This window comes from Myotis lucifugus, unplaced genomic scaffold, assembly GCF_000147115.1.
Source record: "Myotis lucifugus unplaced genomic scaffold, Myoluc2.0 scaffold_164, whole genome shotgun sequence".
In the NCBI taxonomy this organism is placed as follows: Eukaryota; Metazoa; Chordata; class Mammalia; order Chiroptera; family Vespertilionidae; genus Myotis; species Myotis lucifugus.
This window is the reverse complement of record NW_005871212.1, coordinates 2,709,788-2,720,760: the sequence shown is the minus strand read 5'-3', so window position 1 is coordinate 2,720,760 and position 10,973 is coordinate 2,709,788. Positions and strand designations below refer to the sequence as shown.

The following is a 10,973-nucleotide window of genomic DNA, read 5'->3' as shown; positions in this document are numbered from 1 at the left end:
TGAAACCCTCGATGTTGTGATAAAAAACCAACTAGAAATTAAGCATACACTGACTGAAATAAAGAATATTATACAGACTCCCAACAGCAGACCAGAGGATCGCAAGAATCAAGTCAAAGGTTTGAAATACGAAGAAGCAAAAAACACCCAACCGGAAAAGCAAAATGAAAAAAGAATCCGAAAGTGTGAAGATAGTGTAAGGAGCCTCTGGGACAGCTTCAAGCATACCAACATCCGAATTATAGGGGTGCCAGAAGAAGAGAGAGAGCAAGATATTGAAAACCTATTTGAAGAAATAATGACAGAAAACTTCCCCTACCTGCTGAAAGAAATAGACTTACAAGTCCAGGAAGCACATAGAACCCCAAACAAAAGGAATCCAAAGAGGACCACACCAAGACACATCATAATTAAAATGCCAAGAGCAAAAGACAAAGAGAGAATCCTAAAAGCAGTAAGAGAAAGAAAATCAGTTACCTACAAGGGAGTACCCATACGAATGTCAGCTGATTTCTCAACAGAAACTTTGCAGGCCAGAAGGGAGTGGCAAGAAATATTCAAAGTGATGAATACCAAGAACCTACAACCAAGATTACTTTATCCAGCAAAACTATCATTCAGAAGTGAAGGCCAGATAAAGAGCTTCACAGATAAGGAAAAGCTAAAGGAGTTCATCACCACCAAACCAGTATTAAATGAAATGCTGAAAGGTATCCTTTAAGAAGAGGAAGAAGAAGAAAAAGGTAAAGATACAAATTATGAACAACATATACACATCTATCAACAAGTGAATCTAAAAATCAAGTGAATAAATAATCTGATGAACAGTATGAACTGGTGATTGTAATAGAATCAGGGACATAGAAAGGGAATGGACTGACTATTCTTGGAGGGGGAATGGGGTGTGGGGGGTGTGGGAAGAGATTGGACAATAATCGTGCACCTATGGATGAGGACAGTGGGTGGGGAGTGAGGGCGGAGGGTGGGGTGGGAACTGGGTGGAGGGGAGTTATGGTGGGAAAAAAGAGGAACCAATGTAATAATCTGAACAATAAAGATTTAATTAAAAAAAAGGAAAGAAATTACCATCCCTATATTAAGCATTCACTAAACATAAACTCTCTTATTGAAATTCAATATCTTGATATAATTGTTAAATATACAATATTTAACAAGATATGGTTTTAGTCTTCAAGGAACTGTCTAAAAACTGAAACCTTGAGTCACATGTAGGTATGCGAGCACACCTCAGGATGTCGGCCCTAAAATTGCAAGATTTTCAAGGACATCAATTTGGTCAAATGAAATCAAGGATCCTGATTTAATGTATGATTCTGATTTAATATGGAACCCCAGCACTATTCTGTTTCTTCACAGCATGCCCACTTAATACGCCTTAGCCCTTTCCTTTACTGGTCATTAACCCCCTAAGGCAGCCAGAAACAATGGCCATGCCTGGACTCAGGGTCACAAGGTATGGGTTTCCATTAAGCTAAAGATAACATCATGGCCTGTGTTGTGTTTCAGCTCAAGTTCTAAAGCAGAGTGATCTCTGGCTATGACCCCGTGAAACCATACTGAGAGACTCAAAGCTGACCGCAAGACTTAAAATTATTAGCTACCTCACCCTGATTTGAGAGAGAGAGAGAGAGAGAGAGAGAGAGAGAGAGAGAAACATCGATTTGTTGTTCTGCTTATTTATGCATTCATTGGTTGCTTCTTGTAGGTGCCCTGACTGGAGATCAAACCCACCACTTTGGCATATTAGGAGGACATTCTAACCAACTGAGCTACCTGGCCAGGGCCCTTTACCTCACTCTTGACCTTACTCACGATAACTTGTGATTTTGCTCTATACAACCCCTTGTCTGTAAACCTTCAAGTTCGGGCTTTTGAGCATTAGCTTTCCGTTCTCCTGGGTGACGCCAATCATAATAAAATAGCCAATCTTTCTCCATTATTTTCCTTCCCTTTTTTTTCATTAAGTTTTTGTTTTATTATGTCCGGTATCTAAAGTAAATCATAAATACTTCATCCTATTTGACAGAGTAGTACGTAATAATAAGATAGGATACTTCCTGGGCATCTGTTGAAACTAGTACATAGTAGTATTACAGCATAAAACTTTAAACCCTTCCACTCCATAAAAACACTTAGTTGGTCAAAATAAATAGCTATTTCTGGGAAATAGAAAAATAACAGGCAGCTGACTGAATCATATAGGCCAAAAGGTTGGCCCCACCCCACATGACCAGAAGAATCATACCTATTCAGATCTGTTCTGTTTGAGAACATTAAGCTTAGTCAATATGAAATTAATTTTCCCTGCCATTTCTAATCTTGAAAGCAAAGATAGGAGGCTCAACACCATTCACTCTCTCCCCTTTCAGACAAATAACGCCAGAGCAGGCGCACATACTTCTGTGCTGCGCACAGACCAGGGCATGGGGATGTCCTGTGGAGGAAACCCGCTGGACTCTGAGATGCTCTCACTTTCAAACATGTCCTGGCTACTAGAAACAAGGGAAGCGCTAGCCTCAGTCAGCAGCAGCAGAGGCTGCTGGTTTAACTCTTCCACTTGTGGGAAGGGGAGGGTTCAATATTGGGGTGCAGGAAGGAAAACACAGGAAGGGTTACTTGGGCTCAGGCAAGACAGCTTGTATTTCGGCCTCCTGTCCTATATTGTTCTTCACTGGAAAAGAAAATTCAGTAAAACAAAAGGAAAAATGCCACTATCTTTTTGTTTATAAATTTTGGTTTTAATGAAAGTGGAAGAAATGACTATTATCTGGCCCACTTAAAGTCCACTTATATACACTGAGGCCCCTAGGGGCGGGGAAGGACACTCGTGAAAGTATCTGACAGATTAACCTCTGACAGCACCCACAGCTCTGAAGGAAGGGCAAAGCACAGAGAAACTGTTTAGAGACCCAGTAGTACCACTTATTTACTCATTCAACAAATAGTCAGATACAGATCCTTGTGTTGTCATCTACAATTGATTTATAAAATATACAGAATAATTAAAGCAACACTGGAGCCTAAGAGGAAGCAATCAATGCATAATAGGTAAAGGCTGGATATGTTGTAACATAAACAACAGCATTTCAGTAAAGGAAACTATATGCTAAGAAACATGATCTTCTCTATTTTCCATTTAGAGGGGAGCCCTCCCAGAAAGAGGGGTACAAGTGTAAAATGACAGGACAAAATCACGGCATCGCCATCACTCTCGGGAAAGACAGCTCACCTTCCTGGAGACGCTCCTGGTGGGTGTCCTTGACTTTTCTTTGCTGAATCTCCAACTGCTCTATCAACAACCTGTTTTCCTCTAAAACCAATTCCGCCTGAGTCTGAAGCCGATGCCTACAAGTGATTTACAAAATTAAATACTGCCATTCAGGTGCTCTGTGGTTAGAGAAGAAATTAATACTAAAAGAAAGTAATACTAATAGATGATGTAGGGCAGTGGTTCTCAACCTTCCTAATGCCGTGACCCTTTAATACAGTTCCTCATGTTGTGGTGACCCCCAACCATAAAATTATTTTCGTTGCTACTTCATAACTGTAATGTTGCTACTGTTATAAATCATAATGTAAATATCTGACATGCAGGATGGTCTTAGGCGACCCCTGTGAAAGGGTTGTTCGACCCTCAAAGGGGTCGCGACCCACAGGTTGAGAACTGCTGCTGTAGGGAATGAATATCTGGACATATTTTTTGTTTCGTAAATCCTCACCGAAGGATATTTCTTCCATTGATTTTTAGAGAGAGTGGAAGGGAGAGAGGAAGAGAGGGAGTGGGGAGAGAAACATCGATCGGTTGTCTCCTGCTGCACTTCAACATGTTTTAATGCTAAACATGTTATTAACACATCAACCCCACCATATGCATTAAATGGGGAGAAAGGACAGTATGAAGTTTAAATTATGAATTTCTTAGTAACTTTTTAAAATGTAAAATTTCAAACATATACAAAAGTAGTAGGAACAGAACGATTAACTCCCATGTATATACAACACCTAGCTTGAACAATTATCAAATGGCTAACCTTGTTTCATCTACATAAACCTCCAATGCCCCCACCCACTGGGTTATTTTGAAGCCAGAATGGAATAGTTTTGTTTTGTTTTTTTAATTTTAAAGTTATATAATTTGGTATATAGACATAAGTTTCCACACTATCTCTGCCCGCTCTTCACCCTATTAACTATTATTTATTTATTTTTCCCACCCTTACCAATCCCCCGGCCTCCCCTACCCCCCAGTGTCTTATGTCCATTGGTTATGCTAATATGCATGCATACAAGTCCTTCGGTTGATCTCTTACCGCCCCTTCATTGACTGGCTTATTTCACTTAGCATAACACTCTCCAGTTCCATCCATGTCGTTGCAAATGGTAAGAGTTCCTTCTTTTTTACAGCAGCATAGTATTCCATCATGTAGATGTACCACAGTTTTCTAATCCATTCATCTGCTGATGGGCACTTAGGCTGTTTCCAGATCTTAGCTATGGTGAATTGTGCTGCTATGAACATATGGGTGCATATATCCTTTCTGATTGGTGTTTCTGGTTTCTTGGGATATATTCCTAGAAGTGGGATCACAGGGTCAAATGGGAGTTCCATTTTTAGTTTTTTGAGGAAACTCATACTGTCTTCCACAGTGGCTGCACCAGCCTGCATTCCCACCAGCAGTGCACGAGGGTTCCTTTTTCTCCACATCCTCTCTAGCACTTGTCATTTGTGGATTTGTTGATGATAGCCATTCTGACAGGTGTGAGATGGTACCTCATTGTGGTTTTGATTTGCATCTCTCGGATGGTTAGTGACTTTGAGCAAGTTTTCATATGTCTCTTGGTTTTCTGAATGTCCTCTTTTGAAAGGTGTCTATTTAGGTCCTTTGCCCATTTTTTGATTGGATTGTTTATCTTCCTTTTGTTAAGTTGTATGAGTTCCCTATAAATGTTGGAGATTAGGCCCTTATCAGATATAACATTGGCAAATATGTTTTCCCACGCAGTGGGCTTTCTTGTTGTTTTGTTGATGGTTTCTTTTGCTGTGCAGAAGCTTTTTATTTTGATGTAGTCCCATTTGTTTATTTTCTCTTTAGTTTCCAATGCCCTAGGAGCTGTATCGGTGAAGAAATTGCTTTGGCATATGTCTGAGATTTTGTTGCCTTTGGATTCTTCTAGTATTTTTATTGTTTCCCGTCGTACATTTAAGTCCTTTATCCATTTTGAGTTTATTTTTGCGTATGGTGTAAGTTGGTGGTCTAGTTTCATTTTCTTGCATGTATCCGTCCAATTTTCCCAACACCATTTATTGAAGAGACTATCTTGACTCCATTGTATGTTCTTGCCTCCTTTGTCAAACACTAATTGAGCATATTGGTTCGGGTCGATTTCTGGGCTCTCTATTCTATTCCATTGATCTATATGTCTGTTCTTGTGCCAATACCAGGCAGTTTTGAGAACAGTGGCTTTGTAATACAGCTTGATATCTGGTATTGAGATCCCACCTACTTTGTTCTTTCTCAGGATCGCTGCAGCTATTCGGGGTCTTTTTTTATTCCAGATGAATTTTTGGAGAGTTTGTTCTAGGCCTGTGAAATATGCCGTTGGTATTTTAATGGGAAGTGTGTTGAATTTATAGATTGCTTTGGGTAGTATGGACATTTTAATGATGTTGATTCTACCAATCCAAGAACATAGTATGTTCTCCCATATGTTTATGTCTTCCTCTATCTCTTTTTTCAACGTCCTGTAGTTTTCTGAGTAGAGGTCTTTTACCTTCTTAGTTAAGTTTATTCCTAGGTAGCTTAAATTTTGGTGCGATGGTAAATGGGATTGTTTTTTTAGTCTCTCTTTCTGTAAGTTCACTATTGGTGTATAGAAATGCCATAGATTTCCTGGCGTTAATTTTGTATCCTGCTACGTTGCCGAATTCATTTATTAAGTCTAATAGTTTTTTGATGGAGTCTTTAGGGTTTTTTATGTATAATATCATGTCATCTGCAAATAAAGACAGTTTTACTTCTTCTTTTCCAATTTGGATGCCTTTTATTTCTTCTTCTTGTCTAATTGCAATGGCTAATACTTCCAGTACTATATCGAACAGGACTGGTGAGAGTGGGCATCCCTGTCTTGTTCCTGTTCTTAGGGGAAATGGTGTTAGTTTTTGTCCATTGAGTATGATGTTGGCTGTGGGCCTGTCATATATGGCTTTTATTATGTTGAGGTATGATCCTTCTATTCCCACCTTGCTGAGAGTTTTTATCAAGAAAGGGTGTTGGATTTTGTCAAATGCTCTTTCTGCATCAATTGATATGACTATGTGGGGTTTTTTTTTTTAAGTTTTAATTTTATTTTTTTTAAATATATATTTTATTGATTTTTTACAGAGAGGAAGGGAGAGAGATAGAGAGTTAGAAACATCGATGAGAGAGAAACATCGATCAGCTGCCTCCTGCACACCTCCTGGAGATGTGCCCGCAACCAAGGTACATGCCCGTGACCAGAATCGAACCTGGGACCCTTGAGTCCGCAGGCTGATGCTCTATCCACTGAGCCAAACTGGTTAGGGCAACTATGTGGTTTTTTTTCTTTCAATTTGTTTATGTGATGTATAACGTTTACTGATTTGCGCATATTGTACCATCCTTGCATCCCTGGGATAAATCCTACTTGGTCATGGTATGATCTTTCTGATGTACTGCTTAGCCCCGCTCCTCATGGTCCTAAGCCGGCAGTCACACATCTTTACCGTTGCCGCAGAGGCGGGAGAGGCTTCCGCCACGGTTGCTGCACTCGCCAGCCGTGAGCACAGCTTGTGGCTGAGCAGCGCTCCCCAGGTGGGAGCGCACTGACCACCAGGGGGCAGCTCCTGCATTGAGTGTCTGCCCTCTGGTGGTCAGTGCATGTCATAGCGACAGTCGTTCTGCTGTTCAGTCAATTTGCATATTAGCCTTGTATTATATAGGATTTCTTTGCGTGTTTTTTGTTAATCCTCATCAGAGGATATTTTCCCACTGATTTTTAGAAAGAGTGGAAGGGAGAGGGAGAGACAGGGAGAAACATCAATGTGAGAGAGGCACGTCAATTGGTTGCCTCCTGCACACACCCCGACCAGGGCCAGGGAACCTGCAACTGAGGTATGTGCCCTTGACCGGAAATGAACCTGGGACCCTTTAGTCCATGAGTCAATGCTCTATCCACGGAGTCAAACCGGTTACGACTTATTTATTCTTATTTTTATTTTAAGGAAAAGTAGCCCTAGCTGGTTTGGCTCAATGGATAGAGCGTTGGCCTGCGGACTGAAGGGTCCCAGGTTCAATTCCAGCCAAGGGCACATGCCTGGGCTGTGGGCTCGATCCCCAGTAGGGGGCATGCAGGAGGCAGCCGATCAATGATTCTCTCTCATCATTGATGTTTCTATCTCTCTCTCCCTCTCCCTTCCTCTCTAAGATCAATAAAATATATATATTTAAAAAGAAAAGAAAAGTAAACAGGTTTCACTTACAGCTATATACAGGTTAGAGAAAGTATCTGAGGTTCCAGTTTCTCATGAGGACTCTTAGAGGCACGTGAGGCCCAGTCTCACTGATCTGCTTCCCAGGCAGCTAGTCAAGGAGGTTTGAAGGGGGAGATACTAGGAAACCCGACAGTAGAAAATCCAAATTCAACAGAAGTCACAGTGCACCAAGATCCAGTAGCTGCCAGGCCAGTCCCAACTGGCACATCAGTGACCATAAAATCAGGAAAACTGACCTACCAGTAAGAATGCTGTTGACTCGATTCCAAATTTCTGAATCTCACATATGGAAAATATTTAATTTTTTCCAGGAATGTTGACATACTTTAAAAAATACTAAACAGCCCTAACCGGTTTGGCTCAGTGGATAGAGCGTCGGCCTGCGGACTCAAGGATCCCAAGTTCGATTCCGGTCAAGGGCATGTACCTTAGTTGTGGGCATATCCCCAGTAGGGGGTGTGCAGGAGGCAGCTGATTGGTTTCTAACTCTCTATCTCACTCCCTTCCTCTCTATAAAAAAATTAATAAAATATATTTTTTAAAAAATACTAAACATAACATATACTCCAAGCAAAAAAGACATATCTAAATAGTTATTGCTTTCTTAGTCTTGCCTGGATATTTCCTTTAGATTTTTGAAAATTCTCAAATTCAGTGAGTAGGCATTTGTTGCTGCTGTGCGGACGAACAGGACGTGGCCCTGCCCTTGAGCTCACAGAGGAAAGGGAGACAGATGTGGAACACACAGGCAGCTACTGTGTGACAGGTGTGAGAACACAGCCTGAGCTTAAGGCTAGGGCAGAAAGTGAGACAAGGGAGCAATGAACTCTGCTTCTAGGAAGAACTACTGACCAGCCCCTTTGAGCAGCCCTATGGGTGACTAAGAGTGTAGGGGGGTTGGAGGGGGGAAGGGGAGCAGCATCAGCAACAGGATGAAGTGAGGCAACACTCAGTGCAGGGCAAGGCAGGGCAGGGCAGGGCAGGGCAGGGCAGAGCTGTGTCAAGGGCTCACTGTGCTAAAGCCCCGTGAATAGAGGAGTCTAAGAAAGAGTGGGACCCAACAGGTATGGGGCGGAAAAAGCACTGTAGAAAAATACGTCAGGAAATAAAAATGGGGACAGTAAATATAGTTCAGGTTTAAAAACCTATTTAGAATTTTTAAAGTAATCTTTAAAATACAAGTTTAGAATAAACTACTAGGGTTTCATTATACCTTATTAATTTCTTGGAAATTCTCCCTTAAAGTGTTTTACTTTAAAAAAGAAAATATATTTAATTATTTCATAAAGTTTATTCACATTATCTTTTGTTTTTAATTAGTAAAATATCAGAAACACAACACTACTTGCCATTCCTCACTGGTAACAGTACCATTCTTGTTTAACTGTTGGTGCAATTCTTTATTTTCTTTCACTACTTCTTGGACACGAATCCTGAACATTCTCATTTCCTCCTGAAATAAAATTTATGTAAACATAATATACACATACACACATACCTATATTTCTTAGTTCTACTGCTGTTGCTGTGCTAAAGTCAAATGCTAACAGCTTTTTAGCGAGTCTCACAGTAACAGCAGCCTGACACCAAGTGCTGCCCTGGAGGCGCTCAGTCTCATGAGAAAACACGAGATAAAAACAATGCTGAGCACAAGGGACGCTGAACCTCAGGATTTAAACATTCAAATCCTAATTTCATAACATTTTTCTATAACTGCCAAATACTTGGAAAAATAAAAAGGCCATAAGAAAAGCAGAGATGCTTGTAAACACTATAATTTTTCCTTTGTTTAAAGACTTTGGAGGATAAAATGGAGCTTTTTTAGATAAAAATAAGACCTTTTCAAGAGATTAGTGTGGGGGCTGGAGTCTCTTAATTTGGCTCCATTACAATTACAGGAGAGCCTCTGCTAATGCCCTCAGTCAGTACAGCTTCATCAGTCATTAGCCCCAACTCCGGGACTGTTGCTTGGTCTTAGTTTTTTACTCCTAAGTCTGTGTTTGTGGCACTTAAAAATTTAATTACTAGTACAGCTAACATCCAATCTTATTTTATACTAGAGGCTCGATGCACGAAGATTCGTGCAAGAATAGGCCTTCCTTCCCCAGCTGCTGGCACCGCCTTCACTCCAGCCAGAGCCGCCTTTCCGCCTTCGCACGCTGCCCAGAGGCCCGGAGCGGCCAGAGCGAGGCGGAACACCTGCGTCATCGCCATGGCAAGTGTCCCGGCCCATCCACCGCCATCTTTGTCACGTCAATTTGCATATTCCCTCCTTATTGGCTGTGGGTGCCGTCATCTTTGTTGCGAAGTGATGGTCAATTTGCATATTCTGTCTTTATTAGATAGGATTGGTTTCAGGTGAACATACACCTGTGGCACTCTGCTGGGCCTTCTCCATCTCAGCTTTTCTCAGGCAGCCTTTGGCCAGTGTTAGTGTTGTGCTGTCCTTCAGTGAGAATCCTAGGTGCCAATATTTATTCTGGGATGCTTCTATATTTTCTTCTCCCAACCAACAGATATTTATGCTTATACCTGTTAACTTAATACAATGCCAAGTAACTCCTCTACTTCCCACTTGCTGGTAGTCCACTGGCTCTTTTCAGAACAGGGGTCAGGCAAACTAAAGCCCACAGGCCAGTTGCCTGTTTTATAAATATAGTTTTTTAAAAAATATATATTTTTATTGATTTCAGAAAGGGAGGGAAAGGGGGAGAGAGAGAGAGATAGAAACATCAATGATGAGAGAGAATTATTGATGGGCTGCCTCCTGCATGCCCCCTAGTGGGGATCAAACTCTCAACCTGGTTCATAGGTCATGACCAACTGGTTCATAGATCGATGCTCAACCACTGAGTCATGCCAGCCCGGCTGTAAATAAAGTTTTATTGGGATGCAGACATGCTCACTTGTTGGGTGTATGGCTTCTTTCATGGTACAACAGCAGAGCTGAGTAGTTGTAAAACACAGACTGCATGGTTTGCAAAGCCTAAATTATTTACTAAATGGCCCTTTACAGAAAATGTTTCCTGTGGGTTTTTTAAGTTACTGATTTCATAGAGAAAGAGAAGCATTGATTTGTTGTCCCACTTACTTATACAGTCATTGTTGCTTCTTGTAAAAGCCTGACCAGGAATAAACACAAAACCTTGGTGTACTGGATGATGCCCTAACCAACTAAACTATCTGGCCAGAGCTCCTGACCCATTTTAGAAAGAGCACTGAATTAGTAATTTTATTAATTATTAGGGTGGATATTTCATCAATCAGTCTAAGATTAATTTGTCCTCTAGAAGAAAATTTTCAAAACTGCATTATAGCCCAGGCCGGTCAGCTCAGTTGTCCCACCAGGTTTGATCTCCAGTCAGAGCACACACAAGAATCAACCAATGAGAGTATACATAAGTGGAACAGCAAAAATCGAGGTTCTCTCTCTCTCTCT

The 10,973-nt window shown here is 41.0% G+C and overlaps 1 protein-coding gene across 3 annotated transcripts in view; it reads right to left on the bottom strand.

Annotated features, from left to right (window-relative positions):
• The window catches only part of CEP89 (centrosomal protein 89), an 83,550-nt gene that overhangs the window by 32,870 nt on the left and 39,707 nt on the right, over positions 1–10,973 (bottom strand). For all 3 annotated transcript variants that reach the window (XM_014461980.2, XM_014461981.2, XM_023759886.1), the window contains exons 12-13: positions 8,884–8,987; positions 3,251–3,366 (exon numbers count right to left, since the gene is read on the bottom strand). In XM_014461980.2, the coding sequence (XP_014317466.1) occupies positions 3,251–3,366; positions 8,884–8,987 (220 nt within the window). The remainder of the gene's footprint in view (positions 1–3,250; positions 3,367–8,883; positions 8,988–10,973) is intronic.